Source organism: Castanea sativa, chromosome 4 (genome assembly GCF_040712315.1).
Source record: "Castanea sativa cultivar Marrone di Chiusa Pesio chromosome 4, ASM4071231v1".
Lineage (NCBI taxonomy): Eukaryota > Viridiplantae > Streptophyta > Magnoliopsida > Fagales > Fagaceae > Castanea > Castanea sativa.
This window is the reverse complement of record NC_134016.1, coordinates 46,819,127-46,841,683: the sequence shown is the minus strand read 5'-3', so window position 1 is coordinate 46,841,683 and position 22,557 is coordinate 46,819,127. Positions and strand designations below refer to the sequence as shown.

The 22,557-nt window shown below is 36.2% G+C and overlaps 2 protein-coding genes and 1 pseudogene across 2 annotated transcripts; 2 read left to right on the top strand and 1 right to left on the bottom strand.

Annotated features, from left to right (window-relative positions):
- The first annotated feature begins 833 nt into the window (after positions 1–833).
- LOC142633031 (serine/threonine-protein phosphatase 7 long form homolog) lies at positions 834–1,477 on the top strand. Its single transcript, XM_075807317.1, has 2 exons — positions 834–1,249; positions 1,348–1,477. The coding sequence occupies exons 1-2, from the start codon at positions 834–836 to the stop codon at positions 1,475–1,477; spliced, it is 546 nt and encodes a 181-aa protein (XP_075663432.1).
- Positions 1,478–5,601: 4,124 nt separating this feature from the next.
- Positions 5,602–8,517, top strand: LOC142633029 (uncharacterized). The gene is made up of 3 exons (XM_075807315.1): positions 5,602–6,073; positions 6,149–6,825; positions 7,072–8,517. Exons 1-3 carry the CDS (start codon positions 5,602–5,604, stop codon positions 8,515–8,517), a joined length of 2,595 nt encoding a protein of 864 aa, XP_075663430.1.
- Positions 8,518–16,241: 7,724 nt separating this feature from the next.
- Positions 16,242–21,553, bottom strand: LOC142633028 (uncharacterized; annotated as a pseudogene).
- Positions 21,554–22,557: the final 1,004 nt, after the last annotated feature.

Genomic DNA, 22,557 nt, shown 5'->3' with positions numbered 1-22,557 from the left:
AGTTTGGTAATGTAATTCTGCAGAAGGGTCGAGAGCGGTTCCTACACCTAAACTAGATGAAGGGTCTGTTTATTTACTGCATGTTTTTGGTCATAATAATTGTTGGTCATTATTTATTTTATATATATATATATATATATAGCCTATTGTTTATATTTTGCAATTAATCAAACAATTGGTATATTCATTGATATACAAATTCCAATACTAACTTTAAAATACAACTAAATATTAAATATAACTTAAAACTAAACAAAGGGTTGAAGAAAGAGAACATGTATATATAGGTACTGACTTTAGCAATTTGGTTCAATAAAATTACACTTGAGCCACCCTCAACAATAGCATTTCCCCTCTTAAAGGCCATAAAAAATTATTGATATAAGAACAAGTAAAAAAAATTAGTGAGATGCTATCATTTTGATTTAGCTTATGGGTATTTGATGAATATGCTAATGGGTCATTAATCACCTTTAATTTATACCAGGTATGGACCCACATCGAGCAAGACCCTCTATAGGGACTGTCTTGACGAGGCAACCTATGCATCGTTCAAGTTTGCTTTGGGATGCTCCTTTGGCAGGCGAGGTATGCACTTGTGTCATTGTAATCAATATATGTAGTAGAAAGATTTTGGGCATTATGTTTGAAGTGTAATTATTACGTGGTTAGTGAATGTTATTATTAATACTAAGCTACTTTGTTTGCAGGAAGTGCCAGGTGTTCTGACTTGTCGTCACCGAGATAAAGGTCTGTTTGATGGTGGGTTAGATCCACGGATTGCCACTTACATCACAGATGCGGGGTTAGATGGGCTACTTCGAGTCTCACATATGGACCTTGACCATGCACTGATCACGGCCTTAGTGGAGAGATGGCGGCCAGAGACGCACTCATTCCACTTGCCACACGGTGAGATGACCATCACGCTACAAGACATAGAGGTCATCCTGGGGGTACCTGTACATGGCTTGCCGGTGGTAGGATTTACCCATATGGACAACTGGCGTGACTTTTGCATAGATTTGCTAGGCTTCCTTCCACCGGACAGACCAGTTGGTACAAAAAAGAACACTGCAGTGTTGGAAGGGCCGAGGATAAAAGCCAAATGGCTGGAGGAGCAGTTTCGTAACCTTCTTCCTGTTGACGCCACTGAGGTGCGTGTGCAACAGTATGCTCGGTATTACATACTCCAAATGTTGGGTAGTATATTGTTTATGGACAAATCTGGCGAACGGCTCTCAATCATGTATCTACAATTTTTCAATCCAATCAGCAATGGAAAGAATTATAGTTGGGGTAGTGCAACACTAAGTTGGCTATATAGACACCTCTGTAAGGCATCAGAGAAGACAGCCAAGTAAATTGGTGGTGCACTGCTATTAGTGCAGTTGTAGGCGTGGGCGAGGTTTCCGCAAATATGTCCTGTGATGAGGCATCCACAGCAGGCACTGCCCCCAGGTCCACTTACTGTTAGGTGTGTAGGATCTTCAACTTAGTTATCGTTTTACATTTCCACATTAATTTCTTTCGCATGAGAATTATGTAAGTAATTAATATGAAGGTTATGTCTGTGTTGTTTGATAGATGGAAAGGGGCTAAGATAACAACTGACCATCCAATGCATGTCCTACGCGCCTATCGTGTGTCGCTTGCTTCGCTCCGGCCAAATCAGGTATCGTGCCTTACAAGTGGGAACCAACCACTTTATGGTTGTTTGTATGGTTGTTTGTAAGATATCGTTACACATATATTGTTAATATGGTTGTTTGCATTTGTTGGATCATTATAGATTGTCTGGGAGCCATATAGAGATTATTTGGGTTCCCTGCCCGCATATTGTACGGCAGGCCAACACATATGGAGGTCCATCGTGCCGCTCATACATTTTTGGGTGATTGAAGGCCATTACCCCGAACGTGTTCTTCGATAGTTTGGGATGAAGCAAGGCGTACCGGACAATGTCGATACTTCAATTGAACTTCACAAGATAATGCTCCAAGGCAAGCAGGAAAAAAATTGGGTTCAAGAACATGCCACTCATATTGCTAGATGGGCTGCGCATGCCACAATTGCTGAAGCACCGCCCTTTCATGGGTTAATGAACTACAATGACGAGTATATGGTGTGGTATCGTTCCATCACTGTTCGGCATATTACAAAAGAGACCTCATACTGGGACACTTTGGTAAGTTTACAAAGATTGTTCTATTATAAATGTACCTTGCTTTGCATAGTTTAGTTCCAAATCCTAACACTACTCTTGTATACTTGTGACAGGTTGAATCACAGTTGAGGATTATGGCGAAGTTCGAATCAGGGTCTGAGATCTACACGGACTGTATGAATGCCTTGCAATCTGTTGAAGAAATCAGTCGATTGACCTTGGATGATGTACGCACTGTGGGCAACGCAAGTGAACCGGCTGTAAGGCGTGGTCGGCAAGCAGGTGGACGTCGAGGGCATGGAGGCCGTCAATCTAGTCAGTGCCATGCATCTAGTCGGCATCCCACAACTGCGAGCCGTCACACATCGGGTGGCCGTCACACACCCGTGCATGACCACACGATGGAGGAGGCAAGTCAGACATCAGATGAGATGATGCAGGACACTCGTTATGACATGGGCTCCATGGCACATGATGGTGCGGGTCCATCCCATACGTTTGCCCAGACATGTCGGTCCCCATCCATGGTTCGCGATGATACCTGCCCACCCACATCCTCTCCCCCACCGACTACCGGCACTATCCCCGGAGATGTATGTGGTAGAGATGAGATGAGATTCATGCCCACCCCTAGGCTACCCACCCCTGGTGCCATCCAGACAGAGATACCCACCCCCCCACCTGAGGCTTCACACAGTGAGGATCGGCCGCGAAGGCCGCAACGGACACGGACACATCCTCCTGACTGTGGGACTGGACATAGTGCTCTCCCCTCTTATACTGATTACATATGCATCTCTTTATGGTTAAATGATTTGAATATGAGTATTTGCTTGTGTTATTTTTAGGCAAGGTGAGACCAGTTACGGAACCAGTGAGGAGAAGAAAACGGGGATGAGTTGACTGTATCTGCTCTCTCTGGATTGTTAAGGATACTTGTTGAATAAGGTTAGGTTTCTGGTTGCACATGTAAATAAGTTGCAATCAGCAAAACATTGCTTAACTAGTGGATGCCATTCAATTCCTTGTGTTGCCTTTTGTTGGGATCTAAAGAAACTATCTAAGCTTTTTAGGAAATATAATTTCTAAAAGTTCAAGTTTGGCTCTAGTGTTATCCTGGCTCAAAGGTAACAATATTACAGATGAGCAAAGTGGACTCTGTCATAAGTCTAGAGACTTTTCAAATCACTAATTCTTTTGAGTTATTGAGCAACGAATTGTGTATTAATCTAAGAAGGAAGATCTAAATCATGGTTGGGGCAGGGTTAGGGTGTGGGGCTCTTGGGATTTGATTACTTCAGTAGTTTTGACTTGTGATCCTGTCTTTTGGACTGGATCAATTTATTCACTGTATAAAATTTCGAGAACTGTAGGAAGATGGAGAGACAGTAAACAGATAATAAATGATACTCGAGTACCCCAAGCTCGAGTACCCGTTAGTCGTACTCGAGCTCTTTAAACTCGAGTACTAATCTGTATGATTACTATATCATACCCGAGGAATACTCGACTTTGAAGGACTCGGGTACTTCCTAATAGTACTCAAGTCCTGAAGACTCGAGTAATACGTTCCATACTTATTGCAAGCACCGACTTCCCTGACGGCAACCACCACATAAATGCATAATCAATGGTACTCGAGTTCTCCAAACTCGAGTACCTCTTCAGAATACATTGCCCATCACCTTTCGTCTATTTTTGGTTAAACAACTTCTGAACTCTTCTGGCGTCCATCTTCCCAACTCCACATGACGAGTCAGCGCACTTCGTGGACACAAAACCAACTGGTAGTTGGGTCACCATCTGCAAGTCCTTGATTTTGCAAGACCAACGTGCTGTCTATTTATCCTTTGGGTCAAGCTTGCTGTGACCAGAACGCAGAGGTAATAGCTAAGTGCTTTGTTTGATGGTTGTTACGTATGTGGTGTTTTTGTACTCCATGCATGAGTAGTTTTTTGTACTCCCTAATTTTTCAATACTAACTATGTACAACTGCTGATATTCACACCTTTGTAGTGAAGTTTCAAAAATTTGGAAATTTAAAAATATGCTTGCAATTTCAAAGAAGTGATCTAAGTAGTCAGTGTATACGAGTATTTGAAAAAATATACAAACTCAACACATGTGAAAAAGTTGTGTAATTTCTTGTGAATGTAATAGATGTTTTTGGGGGACTCTCCGTGGAAAAAATGTGTGGCCAACCCATAAAATTATTGATGATTGGAATCATTTTTCATTGTTGGATTGGATTTGAGTTGGGTCAAATTCAAAGTAATAGTTTGTATCAACCACGTAGGCAAAAAACTCCACCCACCATATATACAAATTTATTTTATAATATTATTTTCATTTTCAGTTTGATTAAGTTTGGTATCTTAATCATTAATTTTCACAAATTAGAAATTTTGAAATATAATTTAGGCAAATTATATGAATGGTAAATATTTATTTAACTATTTAAAAGTACTTAAATAGTTTATAAAAACTTGGCCGTTTGGTATAGAATTTTAAGCAACAATTTTCAATTTTGAAACAACATTACACGTATTTCTATACATTTTTTCATCCACATGTATTTCCGAAAAATACAAATAACGTTACTAGAACAGCAATACCAAACGAACCCTAAAATTTTAAAAAGCATGAAATATATATGCACAATCCTTCGACAATCCAACCTAGGCTTATACACATGTAATAAGTCGAGCTGAAAATTACTTATTTATAATAAAAGCGCGAATGCGCGCACAGTGTCTTGTCATTGTACATCCAATATTTTTGAATTGTGCAGCACTGTAGCTACAATAGTGTTTTGGTTTAGTTAGTCAGTTTTTTATTCCCGTTTATTCAATCCTTTTGTTTATTCAACTGGCACTGTAACTACAATGCCTAAAGTTTTTTTTAAAAAATTATTCTCTGTAATTGGTTTGTGTTTTTTATGTAAAAATGTTCTTATGCGTTATTATATATGTAAAAACTTAACACAATAGTGAAAATCTTGTAACTGAAATCATCGCCCTAGTTATATGGTAATAATAACGCATAACACTATGTTGTTTGAACTTGACTTTATTATTTTTTTATTTTTCTCATTTATAATGTAAATATGATTGTATTTGAATTGTCAGTCTGATTATGGTTCTTAATTATGTGAAAAAACTAATAATTTTTTTTATACGTGATTTGATTTTAAAAATCATGTGAGTTTGACAATAAGAGATTTTATAATTTTTTTTATGAGAGAAATGTTATAAATTGAGTTAACTAGAACGCAGAACTCGATATACTATTAATTGTTTTTATATTTGTCAAATATTCAATTATTTAGATGTCTATGATTGAGTTTGAATATAAATTGTTTTTATCATACACAAGATCAATTGCAAGTGGTTATACATTATGGCAACTTTTATATTGATGCCAACAGGTTAGTGATGGATTTTCACTTTTTCTATGTATACTACGATGGAGAGATGTATTATCATGACTTGCATGGGTTGTCATACCAAGGCTCGAACCAAAAGCAAAATTGTGTTAGGGTGAAGCGTGGGATAGGGCTTATGAAATTGCAACGAAGAATATTGAAGGTGATGAGGTTAGACCACTCTAGGCATAAAATTTCCATCGTGTATCGAGCACCTCAACGGGTTCTAGACACCCATGTTTTCTACAATTCACTACAGTTATCGAGTGGCGCCCAAGTGAAGATGATGTGGGAAATTGTTGAGCAAATGGTGGTGAAAGGATTTTTTGCTTTGGATCTCTATGTCATTGTTGAGCCCACCATAGTAGAGGCCGGGGAGGGTTCACAACACACTGTTTTGGATGGAACTGTAGATGAGCACATTGACTCAATACCATTACAATCTTATCAAGGGTGTGCAGAAAACACAGGAGATGAGTATGGTACTGAACCGTGGCAAACATTTCCCCATGCTTCACACATTGAGGAGGAGTAAGGGCCCTAGGAAGTGCATGCAGGAGAGCATTTATCTCATGATGAGCTGCATGGGGGCACATCTGAACCCGAATATGATCACGGACTTGGTGACGATGCAACTGATATTGATGTTACTAGGGATGAGTTTGAGGAGCGTCTAGAAACCATGGGTGAACATGATGATGTTGATCATATCGAGGATGTGGTTGTAGAAGAGAATAGAGACACATGCCCTGGTCCCGATCCTACGCCGAAATGGTTCACCAAAAACACTTGGGATAATATGTTTGATCCATCACTGGTTATGCAAGCAGAAGTATCAAGTTGGACGCCTAGGCAGCAGCCAATGAAAGGAATGGTATTCGCGACTAAATTTGCGGTGCGACATGCATTAACTTGGTACGCACTGCGAGAGAATTTTAGGTTTAAAACTGAGCATTCAGACTCAGAGAGGCTTATGGTGAGTTGTGAGGATGATTCCTGCCCATGGTCAGTCCGTGCGATCTGTTGCAAGGGAGACAATGTCTGGAAGATCGCAAAATGCAAGGACCCCCACACGTGCGACAAAATTCAGAATGCTCATGATGGACGGATGATTGATTCGGTGTTCCTAGCATACGTACTTGAGCGCTATATACAAGAAGACCCCACGTATAAGATAAAGAACTTACGTCACGTTGCTTTGGCAGACTTAAAACACGAAGTATCTCACTACAAGGTATTCTTTAACTTGCATTCTTTTTTCATTACATGGAAGTATAAGCATGATTGTAATTCCCAAAACCCATGAATACCTGATGTTATGAAAAATGAAATTGAATTGAAAAAAAAAAATGAATAAAGAGAAAGAAATATTATCTTCATCTTATAGCCTTACAAGTCTTGATTTGTTTTCTTCAACTATAATTATTTGACTTGTACTTAATTTCTAACATAATTATTATGGTTCACATACAAGGTTTAGGATGCCAAACAAAAGGCCGTTGCAGCTATATACGGGGATTTTAAGGAGTCTTATGCAGAGTTGCCACGTTTTTTGGCAGGACTTAAGGATGCAAGTCCGGGTACAAAGTATAAGTTAAACGTGGACGATAATGATGAACCAGGAACCTGTACATTCAAGTCCGTATTTTGGGCGTTTCGTCCATGTATTATTGGGTTCAAGAACTGTAGGCCTGTGATTAGTATTGATGCAACCCACCTCTATGGAAAATATAAAGGAAAATTGATGATTGCAATTGCGACAGATGCTAATAATAAGATTTATCCACTAGCCTTCGCCGTTGTGGAGAGCGAGAGCACAGAGACTTGGGGTTGGTTCTTGGCTTGTATAAGAAGGTATGTTACTAACCGGAGACACCTGTGTGTCATATCTGACAGACACCCTGGGATACAAGCTATCTTCAGAGACACTAATCGAGACTATTTACAGCCTCCCATGACAGAACATCGTTACTGCCTTCGTCATCTATGCAGTAACGTGAACACTAGATGGAACAATGAAACTTTAAAGAACCTAGTATGGAGGGCAGCAAGTGCAACCCAGGAGCGAAAGTTCAATGCCACCTTCGATTTAATTGAGAATGTGAACCGGGATGCGCACCAATATCTGAAGGATGTGCCGAAAGAGAAATGGGCTCTAACTTTTGACGAGGGTTACCGTTATGGGACGATGACTACAAACGTCTCCGAGTGCTTCAATGGTGTTCTAAAGGGTGCTCGTAGCCTGCCTATTACAGCAATGGTGAAATACACATGGTTCAAACTGAATGCTTATTTCGATGATCGTCGCAATAAGAGCATAGAGCAGTTGAATTCAGGGAAAAAATGGTGTAAATATGCCTTGGATATCTTCATGAGAAATAAGGAGAAGGCGGAGCATCACAGGGTGACAAGATTGAGTGCGCAACAACAGTCATATCAAGTAGATACACCGCATAATCCAGGGACTGCTAGACATGGGGATCACACACATGGAGTTAATTTGTTGCAAAGAACTTGCACATGTCAGAAATGGAAATTGTATAAGATACCATGTTCACATGTCATTGCAGTTTGTATTAGGTATCGACATGATGCAGAGCAGTACATTGACCAATGCTATAGCGTGGACGCACTGTTTCGGAGCTATGCTCCCGTTTTCCCTGTCTTGAAAGATAGATTATCATGGCCAAATCCTGAAGAAACTCGAAGGGTCCTCCCTAACCCCCAATTGATTCGAGAGAAAGGTCGCCCTGTCTCAACACGAATCAGGAATGAGATGGACGAGGGTGGGAAACGGCCTAGAACCACACCATGGAAGGAGGGCGGGAGGAAGGTGCAATGCGGGTTGTGTGACCAAGAGGGACATAACCGAAGAACATGCCCTAAGCGGAATAAGGCCCCGGCGAGTGGTGGTCTCGCGGACTAGGTACGCTAAGTTTGAACCGTGGCATCCTTCTAATTCTTGAACGTGCAGAGTACAAACGTTTTTTGACTACTCGATATGTACATGCATCAGTCCATCTTATGTGTTCTGCATTTACAGATACCATGCTATTCATAAGGAAGTCTATGACTGGTTCAGTATAAGTTTTGATAAATTTGGGCGTACCTCAACCCCACAACAGACGGAAATTTGCCAAGCGATTTTTAATAAAATTTTGGAGAACAATTGGCTTTCTGAGAATTCAATGCAGCAAGTATGATTTATTTTCTTGTTAATACTTGGTGTGATTCTGTACATGATAACATTCTCGACCACTCTATTCTTTTATGCAAGAAAAAGAAAAAGAAGACTTCTCTATTCTTGTTTAGTTGTCCAATTATTGGATATTTTTCTGGTGTCTCCTTTTTGTTCTACAGCTTTTTTATTGTGGTCAATTATAGACTTTAATGGTGATAAATTTATTTAACCTCTTGTTACTAACACTTTATTCATACCATATTCAGCTTTACTGCGATACATGCAAAAGGTTCTTAGCTGATCGGCGTGTGGAGGGTACTTGCCCAAAAGAAGGGTGCAATTACCAGTCTGCCCGAGGAGATTAATGTGAAAATTGTGGCAGTCTTTTGAATCCGACAGAATTAAAAGATCCTAGGTGCAAGGTACAAAACTTACTTCTAATATTGAGGTCTCTATTTTGTATTATCAAATTCTAAATGAGGAACCTGATGTTGGGGTTTATGCCCTAAAACCCAATTTATTGGCATGTATTTAATAATTAAATTGTTTAATTATATGAGACTATCTATAAATGAACTAAGACATTATCATAGTCCATGAGATGCATTGTATGTGATTTATGTGAAAAGTCACAGAAGATATAAATCACAAGTTCTTTATAAACTCAGAAGTTTAGTTCGTAGTCGGTGATGAAATTGGGCGTTTCATCTGCGAAGACTATAACATATCAACTAAGATGATTTGTCTTGATCATGGAAGTGAAGAATTCTAGTTGGTATATTGATATGTTTTAAGAGTTAAGACATATTGAACTGGACCGCTGTGAGATTTATTATTCTCCTAACGACTGTCAAATGAATAATAAATCTCACGACTTCTATTTACATCAACTCTAAATCCTGAGAGAATAATGGACCTGATCATGAGATGTAGGCTGCTTTGATATATCAGGAGTGAGATCTATTAGTTACGGTCAAAACCTCAGTATGTTGGGCATCCGCATTTAGTGTTGATGGAACATATATTCTCAAGATGGAATTCATAGTCTCTTAATGGAGATACAAAATATTCCCTTGAGATAAGTTTAATGGATTTAGTTATTCAGAGTGTTGGGCCCAACCACTTTAGTAAGGAGTTACTAAAGTATATATTTATGAAATTGGATTTCATAAATATATGACGAATAACATAAAGGATTAAACCAGGTACTCAAGGATTAAGATGTAGTAATCTTCAAAGTGGCAGTCTATATTCATGACTTTGGATTACTACGAATATTTTAATGAAGGGGTTGCATGCATAATAAAGTCTTGGGATATAATTTATTAATAAGGCCTAGAGTGCAATTATATTTATATAGTGGTATTAAATATAATTAATGGTAACTTTGGGCTTGTCAAGAGTTGACGGAAAAGTCCAAGGCCCATTGAAGCTAGTGTCTTATTGGTCCCTTTTGGTCCCACTCCAAGCCACACACTAAAGCCCAATTGGAAATGCCCAATAGGCCAGCCCAATTAGATAATCAGTTAGTTATAAAGGGAGAAACATACAGAATTTTTATTAGAAGAAATTAGAAAAGAAAAAGAAACGGTGTATGAGAGAGTGTGAGACACACTTTCATTCTCCCTTTATAAAACTGATTGAGAGACCACACATCTTGGGCGTAAAGTGGAATTGGAGTGAAGATTAAAAGTGTTTCCAAGTGCTTCTAATCTTTGTTTTGAATTTCTCCACACCAAGGTACGCTATCTTGTTCTTAAATTCTGAAATTTACATAGTGCACGTTATCAATCATGAATGAAATAGATCCTAGTTCGTTGCTTCCGCTATGTGTTTTGCATGAGATGCAAAACCAGAATTTTTCCTTCAATTGGTATCAGAGCCAGGTTTTCATATCATGATTGTATAATATGTGATTAAATTTTAGAATTTAAGAAAAACCAATGTCTTTGTGTTCTTAATTTTTTGCATCATATGAATATAATGAAGAGAATTGCATCACTTGTATATACATATCCGTTTCTTCACAAGGATATATTGTTTTTGTGTGAAGCCGTGTCTTGTAGAAAAGTGCTTGGATATGAATACAATTGAGTGTTGATGTATTGATTGTTATTTCATAGTTGATGTACGGATTGCATGCCTTATGGTAGTTATTAATTGATGAAGTAACCGCTTGAAAAGGAAAACTGCTTCAGTTATTGCACCGTTTGACTTTGAATTCAAATTTGCATGGTTTGAATTTATGTCACGGATTGGACTTAGAAAAGGTTACCAATTGCATGGTTTGAATTCTCATTTCACTGCTTGCAACTTTTGGACTTAATGCATTGCTTGAGTTTGTTGCACAACTTGGTTTAGAATAAGACAATAAGATGGCCCACGGTTGATTGGCCTTTGTGCAAATGCATTGACTTAGTCTACAAAAGCTTGATGGCTTTAATGTGTTTTTGAAAAGTGAATCCTTTATATGTCCAGGATTCTAACTTTCTGATAGTTATATATATATATATATATATATATATATATATATATATATATATATATATATATATATATATATACAATATAATAATTATATATTATATATATTAATTTGTATATTATATTATATATAATATAATATGAATTTTTATATATAATAAAGATTTTTATTACGTTATATATATTTATATATGTTAATGCTAGTTTAATGAAATTTATTCCTAATTAGATTAGGATTATATTTTTTCACGTGTCTAGCATTATTATAGTTCTTGATCTGTAAATCTTCGTTGATAAAATCAAAAAGTGTTTTTGATGGTAGATCAATGAAGATGTCAAAAACGGTTACCTGAAAATTCTAAAAAAATCAGTTTTGTGAGTCTCGATCGATCGAGAATTCCTTTCGACCGATCAAAGGCACTGAATTTTGAATTTTCACTTGTTTTTGACTAAGTGTTAAAACTTTAATAAAAGCAAGGCTATATGATTAATTTTATAGTCCTTAAAAGTTAAGGATATTTATTAATCATTATCTAACTAAAAGACATACTGAGATCAAAGATGTTAGTTAAATAGAACTCTTAGTCCTAAATTGTTTTATGATTAAAAGTCCTTAATTTATTTTAATTAGAGGGTTTTAATGAGATTAAAATTCTAATTAAAAAGTTATATAGTTTCTAATGAGATTAGAATCTTTTATTTAGTAAATTAAGGAGAGAGTTTTATATAACTAATTTTTGATTCATTAGTGTTTAAGGAATCCTAAATAGTTTAGGACTTCCATTTTAGTTAGTGATTCTAATAAGATTAGAGTCTTGAACAAGTGTAAGGTTATTAGTTGTGATGGGATCACAATTATTTAAGAAAAAAACCCAAATAATGAGTGGGAGTGCTTAAATAACCCTTTTGTTAAGTTTATTGTAATGTGAATAAATACCTTGTCTTGACTTCAAGTCTTGCATTCCATGCGGAGGGTATTTACTTCATGGATTACAAGGTTAAACTTCTTTGTGATTAAGTGAATGTTTGTTACACTAAAGTGACGTGACTTAGTAACATCACATCGAATTTAAACAATTAAACACATTTGATGTGTAGGGTTAAATTTGTGATTAGATCACAATGTTTTTAGGACAATCCACTTGTTTTAAAATTTCTAGTGGGAGAGAGATACAAGGGTTGGATCTCACGGCCTCCATTGTTGGTTCATAGTAGTGTGAAATATATACTTTGTCTTTGCTTCGAGCTTAGCATTCCATGCGGAGAGTATTTATTTCATGGTACTACAGGATTGAATTTCTTGGTTTATAGTAGTTTGATCAAACACCTTGTCTTAGCCTCGAGCTTTGCATTCCATGCGGAGGGTGTTTTGTATCATGGCACTACATAATAAACCTGTTTAAGGGGATGAAATGTGGCTACACATGATTCTAGGCAATGGTGTACACTAGACTAAGTTTGATAGTATCCTCTATGCTGAGTTCTTGCTATTATCACTTAGAGGTCAAAGAAATAGCGGCAAATTATTTTGTTTGGTAAGAGTTACCATGATAGCATTAATAATGAGAGTAATTCTCGCCTAATCGTAGTAGTTGGTATTCACTCTATGCTGAGGAATATTAATTGCGAGATAGTCTATTAATATATATGTTTGGAACATAGTCTATTTTGCAATCCTATTGTTCATCCCCTGCCACTGCTAGAAGGTATAATATTGAAAAACAAAGACTAACACTCTAAAGAAATACTTACAATGATTCAGCCCTTGATCCTCAAGTCCTTTTGCCCAAGAAGCCAAATTTGAATAAGAGAATTTTCTACCAATTTCCAACCAAAATAGAATAAAGCAAAAATTAGTACAAAACTCCCTGAACCATTAAAGAAAAACCAAATCAAAGCAAACCCATAAGCCAAAAAAAAATAATTACACTCTAAAGAAACTTGACCAACAAAAACTTTAAACCAAAACTGAAAAATAGCAAAAATTAGCACAAAAGCTCCATGACCCATTGAAGAAATACCATATCAAAGCAAACCCATAAGCCAAGAACAAATACTTACACTCTAAAGAAAATTGAACAACAAAAGCTTTCCAACCAAAACTGAAAAATAGCAAAAAAGCTCCATGACCCATTAAAAAAATACCATATCAAAGCAAACTCATAAGCCAAGAACAAATACTTACACTCTAAAGAAACTTGAACAATAAAAAAGAGGGAAAAAAGTATGGTGGTGGCAGTGGGTCTTAGTGGAGGTTGATGACGGCCGCGGTGGTAGTGGGTGGAAGGGAAAAGATGTGTGGTGGTCCTAGAGAAAATGGGTCACAAAGAAAACACTAGGAACAAAGAACAAAGAAAAGAAAGGAAGGGGACAATGAATAGTGAGCCTAAGAAAGAAAAGAGTGGGACACGGAGTGAGTTAATGAAAAGAAAGAAAAAAAAAAGTGTAGGCCAAAAAAAAATATATAGAGGGAAAAAAAGTGTGGGAACTTGAAAGTGAAAATGTTTAGAACATATAGTGACGTTTTCGAAACGTCGCTATAGAGTATTTGAAAGTGTTTGCTTTGTTCAAGATAGCGCGTATTTTTTTTGGGAACCTGAAAGTTAAAAGTTTAGAACATATAGCAACGTTTTCGAAACGTCGCTATAGAGTATTTGAAAGTGTTTGCTTTAATCAATATAGCGAGTATTTTTTTTTTCACCAACAGGTGGGATCATTTGCTGTAATCACTGTAGCGACATTTTAGAAAACGTCACTATAGAGTATTTCTTTTTTAGATACATGCTTAGTACATTATCTTTAATCACTATAGCGACGTTTTATTAAAACGTTGCTATAAACGAGATATGCGCTGCTAAAACTATACTTCTTGCAACGTTTTAAGAAATGTTGGTATTGTTTTGAGTTACAGCGACGTTTTTTAAAAAACGTCACTAAAATCTCAATCTTTAGCGGCGTTTTTAGAAAATGTCACAGTATGCCACTTATAGTGGCGGATTTAAAAACGTCACTAAAAAAAACACCGCCTAAACCCAGATTTCTTGTAGTGACGTATATCTTCCAATTTTGGTTCTTAAATTAAGCTTATATTGCTCTGCAATAATTATAATGTGACTTTTCAACCCAAGTGTAGGCAATATGAATTTGGACCAAACCACACGTAAGTTTACTGTAATTACCCATTTTTATTTCTAAGTTTTAGAGGCACTGTACTTACACAATGTGCGCAATTTGTTTAATTGTATAACTCAGTAGAGAAAGAAAGACCATATATCATGAGATGACTAATGAGTTTAAAAGAAAATTATAGTATATTGATGTGGCTTATTTTGAGGGGTCGAAAAAAAAATGGTGGTCCACAAAAGTAATAAGCAATAAATCATAATGTCCTACATATAGGATAACGGTAGAAATTTGTGTGGTAAAATCGTAAAAGGTATCTATAAAATTAGTAAATTATTCTTGAATTCTATCAATCATGGGGACCTCTAATAAGAGGCACCACATCATCATTTCTATCTACTTCTATTTAAGAGCATTTACATTTGGGTACCTAAAAAAATACTTATTTTACCATCTAAAATGCTACTTTATTTATTTTAACATATCATTGTACAACTCATCTAACATCCCAATTCTCATATTTCACATCTAAACTAATACTATTCATTATTTTATTCATTTCACTCTCTTAATCCTTCTACCTCACTGTTTCTCTCTTCATTCGTTGCGATTTCTCTCTCTTCCTCTTTGTCTCTTGCTCTCTTCACTCACAATCAAAACTAGCCACCACAACCACAATGAATACGAGCCATTACCACCACAATTAATACCCTTCCCAAAATAAAAATAAAAATAAATAAAACTCAACCACAACAACCACCACCCTCAAAACCCACCACCGCCACCACCACCATCAACAGCCAACAAAATCACATAGCTATGCATAGAAAACCAAATTTAAAAAATCACATACTCATTTTGAAATCACAGTCATATACCCTGATCTCTCAACCAAAATCTTCGAAACTGTCAACCCACCAATCACAACCACCACCACAACCACTAATCTACTCTTCGGAGGACACAAGATCATTGAGTGACCACCCAAAGTGTTCAGGCTCATGATAGGACAACCCACTGAGATAGGGCTAAGATACCTCATCTCGATGTGTTAAGCAAATTGGAGAGAGAAAGGGGGGGTTTGTCAAGAGACTAAAGAGAGAGAATATATTTTTAATTTATTTAGGAAGAGAGAGACAATAAAATAGTATATTTCAATTTTCCCACACGTCTACAGTAATTAGGGGTGTTCGCGATGTGGTTTAGTGTGGTTTGGCCAAATCCATAACTGCACCGCAATTTTGCAATTACATGTGCAGTGTGATTTGGTCGGTTTTGGATGGTATATTATTGAAGATGTCATGACCAATTTCTAATTTACTATTCATAATCATGACAATATGATAGTAAGTTTTTTAAAAATATATATAAAACATGTGTAACAAAAAAAGTAACACAAATATATACAGAGACCAAAAAAAAATCTATGACAATTTGGCAGTAAACTAAAAGTACTACAAACATATAGTATATACAAAACAAAACGAAAAATATTATTAAAAACTTTTGAACTTTTGATTTTGTGAGAGTGGGCATGAAATGGAGAAGTGGATGATGTTTTGAACTTTTGATTTTGCATCTAACAAAAGTGAAATCTTTTTAAAATGAAACTGAATGCAAGATTAGGCTAGCCACTTATTTCATATATCATTAAATTATTAATATATATTTAATATAAAATAAATTAAAATAGAGGTGAGGTGCGGTGCGGTTCATTTCCAATTGCGGTGTGGTACAGTTACTTCATTTTGCGGGCGATTTTGGTCGGTTTGGGCGTGGTCGTACGATTTGGTGAACACGAACATCCTTAACAGTAATCTCTATTTTAAGGGAATTTACAATTCACAATTGCTTAAAAAATTTTAGCAATACCCACCCAATGCTAATGCTGGAAGAGCATCAACATCATTTGTTCTAAATATAGGTCATTTTTACATCAAAAATTTTTATTTCAACACACAATTTTACAATATGCTTTACATCATATTTTCTATCCTTCGATTCAATACATTAAAATAGTGTTAACTCAAAATTCCTATTAAAAAAAAAAAAAAAAAAAACACAACCCAATGGTAAATGAACAAGTGACCACCAACCAACAACCACTGTCACAACCACCACATCCTCCACTCCATAACCCAAAAAGCACAACACAAACTAAACCCAACCAAATCTAGCCAAACACCAATAACGAACCTGTAGCCACTAGCAGCAAAAACAACAACAACAACCACAAAAAGAACCCACCAACCACAATCAAGGCCACCACCTACGAAACCCAAAGGCCACAACTTGACCACCACCACCACGGAAACCCAGAGGACAACATCAACTACAACAATTGACATTACTCGTTTTTCAATTTCAATAACAGAATAAACATATCAAGTAGAAACAATAGAAGACAACCATCGCATTATAAGAATTACTTGTCCATGTCACAAGTCACAACTACTTTGATATAAATATCAAATATCACTAAAACAAAAACAATTCAAGCTCTCTACGTATTGATAAATATTAACTTGCACACACCAACAATCACTAATATTAACAAGGATGATTACATTATAACAAACTCAGCTCTTGTAATTTGTTTTTTTTTTTAGCCGCATGGCAGCTTCTTTGGCACCTTTGTATTCAACTGTAGTCCTAATATTCTTTGGGCAGGGGATTCCCACTACATATGGAGCACAAAGATTAACAATAATCTTCTCAAGGTTGATGGCACTTTCGAGTAAGTAAACAACAAGTTGAATGTCTATTGCACGCCCTGCAAACCCAACTATTTCCACCTCCTTGAGGTGTTCATTGGGATATTTCTTCACCTTCCTTGCCTTTTTAGGAAAATTCATCTCTGACAATATTAACTGTAATTGGGAAAACAAAAATAAGAATCATGTCATGCATGCAATTGGAAAAGGAAAGTAAGGAACTTCAAAACAAAGAGCAATGATTCTCAAGGGGATATGTGTAAGCATATAATATAGATTACCATCAAACAACAAATAATGATGACCGGCTACGTTCTTTGGAATTAGAAACAAATAATGATGATCAAAAGATGCAGGGAAAATTATATCTAACAAGACCAGATTTAAACCCATTAGGGAGGAGGTCAGAGCATGGTTAAGGGTTGTATCATGATTGACTGGCATGTGGTGGTATAGTGTTTTCTATATTTGAAAAATAGATGTTTGTTTGCAGCTTGATGTTGCTCAGTTGTACTCAATGTTGGAGTTTTTTTTTTTTTTTAAATGTTTCTTCATTGTCCCAAAATAAAAATAAAAACACTTACGTGAGAAATTGCTAAAAGTGAAGATGATGACTCCAATAGAACTGAACATTCATTTCAACACCTTTTTCTTAGAAATACATAATATAAATGCTTATGACAAATGAAAAATTCGAGTTCAAATGAGTATCTGTTAAATAGATATATATATATATATATTAAAAGAAAAAAAAAAGGAAAAACATGGGACAACAGCAGATTGCATCACCTAGATTAAAGAATAAAATAAAATTGAACCTTTGAACTTGAATTGTCATTTGTCGGAAACATTAACATTATGTATTTCTAAGGAAAAAGTTTTGAAATGAATGTTCAATTCTATTGGAGTCATCATCTTCACTTTTCAAAGTTTAGTTGTTTCTCGCATAAGAGTATTTATTTTTATATTGGGATGATGAATAATTATTTTAACAAAACCCTCAAATAGAGTAAGACTGAGCAACATCAATCTACAAACAAACAATTATTGATCAAATATATAAGACGGGGTTCAACTATTGAAATGGTATAATTATCACTATTCATCAGTTCAAAGTAGTATTTAACATATATATATATATATATATATATATATATATAATTAATGATGATAAACCACGAGCCAACAATTAGTGTGCAGATTGCATAACCTAGATTAAAGACTAAAAGCTACTAGTATGTTTTGTGTGAAGTTATGAGGTAAGAATAGTCACCTCAAAGACAAATTTATGTAAAAAAGGTGCTGCTTCTATTAGAGGTATTAAACCGAGGAGGCTTGATCCTTCACTTGCGCCAACTGTGACCTTAAGGTGTTTAAGCTTGGTAAGAGTTTGAAATTCAGGGAATTCAACGCCATCCTGAAAAGGAAAAAACAGGAGATGAGAGTAAATTGTGTAAAACTAGATAAACATATATGTAAGAGATTGCAAATGAATTTGAAGTGCTTACATAAGTATAGGAGTGAACATCGAGCGTCAAACTCTCTAGCTGATAAAGGTAGCTCGAAGGAGAGCCAAATGCATAATATATAGGATGCGAATACATCCCACCAATACATACATCTAGAAGATGGGGTGCAGAATGAACATGCAGTCTTATTTCATTACCAACATAGCCAAAAGACTCAAGATTTGGAGCATTAATCTCAATACTTTTAAATTCTAAACAACGTATTATGTGCAAGTACTTCAATTTCAACGATGAATCGTAAATCTTCAGATTCACTAAATCTTCAGAATTGTCCACATGTAATCTTTCAAGCGAGGGACAATTGGAAAGGAAGTGCTCCAGAAGCTCTCCAGTTACACGTATGTATTTTAGAGTGAGGGATGTGAGGGACTTGATACAAGTTTTGTCACTTGTAAAACGCTCATTTGGAAACCTATAAGAATTACTTGCATCTTTGAATGGCTTTGTTATTGTAAAGTCCAATTCAAGTCTCTTAGCTCCCTTTGAGATTGCAAAGTCAATCCATCCATCAACGTGACTTTTAGAACCATCATCAAACTCAAAACAAACTCTGAACTCATCTATAGTTGAGACTCGACATGATTTTAGAGTGTCATTCACCCACTGTAAAAATTTCTTCCTTTCAAATTTCAATGATTTCTTTCCTTTCTTAATTTCCCACATTGTATATAGACCATCAAAGTCCAAACTACAAGGCAAGAATGGGCACAGACATTACCATCTATGGGAAAGAACACTAGTTCTAAATGTACTTTTTCTGTTCTGTACTACGTGTGCGCAATGGGTTGTTTAAACTTTAAACTACAACTGTACTGATTAGGTCAGCAGAGAAAGAATGACTAATAAAGAGTTTAAGAGGTTAAAAGAAAAATATCTAGCATGTTGATGTGGCTGATTTCGAGAGGTGGGAAAAAAATGGATGGTCAGTAAATCAAAATGTCCTATCATGGATTTACGTATCAAATCTTTGTTATCTTTACTATTTACTATCATTAAGGAGTTTCCATATTTAGATTCTTTATTTATTTTATTTTTTTGGTAAATTACAACTTATTCATACGTAGTTTATTTGAAATTTAAGTTGTTTATTTGTGATTTAAAATTTGATACTTTACTTACTTGAGATTTGACTAAAATTTAAGTTGCCTACCTGTAATTTGAAATTCCATGATGAAAGTATTTCGATTGATAGTTTTTAAATTTATTTAATCTTTTATTTTTATATTTATTGTGTTTTTGGAGAAGAGAGATATAAAAGTTGAGCAAAATTACATATTTAGTTCTGTTTTTAACAGAGGTGGGTTATAGAAATCTAACTAAGCTAACCTCAGGTGAGTAAAGTGTCGAATTTCAAACCACAAGTAAGCAACTTAAATTTCGACCAAACCACAGGTGGATAAATTGTAATTTGCCCCTTTTTTAGTTTAAAAATGCTCATATACCCATATATTTAAGTAAAGATAAAACTAAACAACAATCTGATAAAATTTAATGGATAATGATAAAGTATTGCGGTATGTACAGAAAAAATTTTAATTTTTTTTTAATTTTATGTCATGTGTACTATCTAAAATATTTTCAATTTTTGTATTAGGTTATTTTTTTGGAGAATATAATTTTTGTGTTAGGTTAGTTAATGTTACACAAAGGACAATAGTCAATATAAATAATAATAATAACCCAATAAAATGAAATAAAGTAGAAAGAGTCAACTCTTTTTTATATTAAAAAATAAAATAAAATTCATGTATATATTTATGGCTTAAAAAATGTGTAACTCTTGCATTAAATATAAATTGAACTTTTTTTTTTGGTAAATATAAGATAGATAAATCAACTAAAAGGAGAACAAGGTCTCAGGGCATTCCCTACTTAAGTACACACCATACATCTCAGAATTAAAAATGCAAGAAATGTCCATAGGCGGACTTAAGAAAATCTCAAAAGAACTCTCTTGAACAGACCCCATCCTAGCAAGCTTATCAGCACTTCTATTCGCTTCACGATAGCAGTGTTTAAAATGGATCCGGGGAATACGAGAAGCCAGCTGCTTGCAATCATCCACCAAAGGAATAATTAGGCTGTTAGAGCAAAGAGGGGTGAATAATGCATCTAAATAGATCATGCATCAAGCTCTACTTCTACAGTGCTGAAATTACGATCAACACATAAAGCTTGGCCATCACGAAGACCCCATAATTCAACCTGAAAGCTAGATGTAATGCCGATATTTCTTGCAAAACCCACAATCCAATTCCCCTCCTCATCATGGATAACACCCCTGCCTCCTGTCAGACCGGGATTTCCTAACAACAAACCATCGGTGTTGAGCTTTACCCATCCTTGAGCTGGCCTTTGCCATCTGATCTACTTAACTATCCAATCTACTGCAACGTTTGGGGAGTAGGCACAATAGAAAAATTCCCTAGCTCTTTGGGTCATTTCTGTTGCCAGGTTCAAATTGGAACTCTTGTTCTTAAAAACCACCTGGTTTCTATTGTTCCAAATCAACCAGACTGTGAAGGGGAAGATCACCTTCCAAGGAATAGAGCAATTCGCCTTGCCTTTCTCTGTGGTATGGTTCTTTGCCAACCAGGTATGGATGTCTTGAGAGAAGAAAATGCCGCTACTATATGGGATTCCAAGGAGATTCTAGGTAGGCATGATGACTGGACAATCCCTTAGAGCATGTGCAATTGATTCGACACCAGTGTGGCACAGGGGGCATGTTAGATCCATTATCATCCCCCTAGCTATAAAAAATTCTTTAACACCAATGCTGTCATGGTAGCACTTCCATAAGAAAGCTTGAATTCTTGGCAAAGTTTTGAGTGTCCAAACCCAATTGCCTTGAAAAGGGAGAGGAGGACCTAGGCCTACAGCACGCCTATATGCACTCTTAAGATCAAAATCTCCATCCCTTGACTCCATCCGTATCGTCTATCCTGACTAATACCAGTCATAGCCATCGAGATTGCCTAAATTTCCTTCTTGCAACTTGTAGGAAGCTCGAAGGGGATCCTTGCCCAATTCCAACCCACTGGAGAAATAACATCTTTAATTCTTTCTTCCTCACTAGCAAGGGGCAGGGGTCCTTGAATTAGATGTCTCAAAGGTCCTTCATTCAACCATTTGTTGTTCCGAAAATTGAGATTACTATTTCTCCCTAGCAGCCACCTTATGCCTTCAAGGAAAACATTTTTCCCTTTCTTCATGCCAGACCAGATTTGAGAGCATGGCAATCTGTCACAGTTTCTAGAACGAACTCTTTACTGAGAGCAATACTTGTTTTTTAAAACTCTAGCCCAAAGAGATTCGCTCTCCGTATGGAACCTCCAATTCAACTTAGTCAACAAGGCAATATTCCTACCCTTAGCCGATTGCAAACCCAACCCTCCTTCCATTTTTGGTCTCGTTATCTTTTCCCAGCCAACCCAATGCATCCTTTTGTCCTGATCAGATGATCTCCACAAGAAATGTTGAACTGGTCTATCCCTTCAAGAATTTCGCTTGGAAGATGGGTACATTGCATCACATAGGCAGGTATAGTGGACAATGAGGCTTGAACCAAAACCGACTTTCCAACAAGTGAAAGCATATTTTCCTTCCAACCCGACAATTTCAACTTGACCCTTTCCAAAACAAAGTTGAAGTCCTAACTGGATGATCTTGGGCTTTTGATGGTAATTCCAAGGTATCTCCCTAAATTAGGTGTGGATTGAAAACCAAGTATGTCACTTAGGGATTCCCTTGTATCTCTATCAACATTTGGGGAGAAGAAAACCCTCGATTTAGATTCATTAACCGTTTGCCTCATGAGGCTGCAGAAGTGATCTAACACATCCCGAATAGTGGAGCAGTTAATCCGGTCGGCTTTAGCAAATAACACAAGGTCATCTGCAAAGAACAAGTGAGAAAATGCAGGACCTCCTCTT

Bases quoted from the DNA above. Each gene is read 5' to 3' on its own strand.
- LOC142633031 (XM_075807317.1), top strand. From the start codon at position 834: ATGGACCTTGACCATGCACTGATCACGGCCTTAGTGGAGAGATGGCGG. The intron at 1,250-1,347 runs GTATCTACAATT...GTAAGGCATCAG, and splicing joins GGCGAACGGCTCTCAATCAT to AGAAGACAGCCAAGTAAATT.
- LOC142633029 (XM_075807315.1), top strand. From the start codon at position 5,602: ATGGATTTTCACTTTTTCTATGTATACTACGATGGAGAGATGTATTAT. The intron at 6,074-6,148 runs GTACTGAACCGT...AAGTGCATGCAG, and splicing joins AAACACAGGAGATGAGTATG to GAGAGCATTTATCTCATGAT. The intron at 6,826-7,071 runs GTATTCTTTAAC...TACAAGGTTTAG, and splicing joins ACGAAGTATCTCACTACAAG to GATGCCAAACAAAAGGCCGT.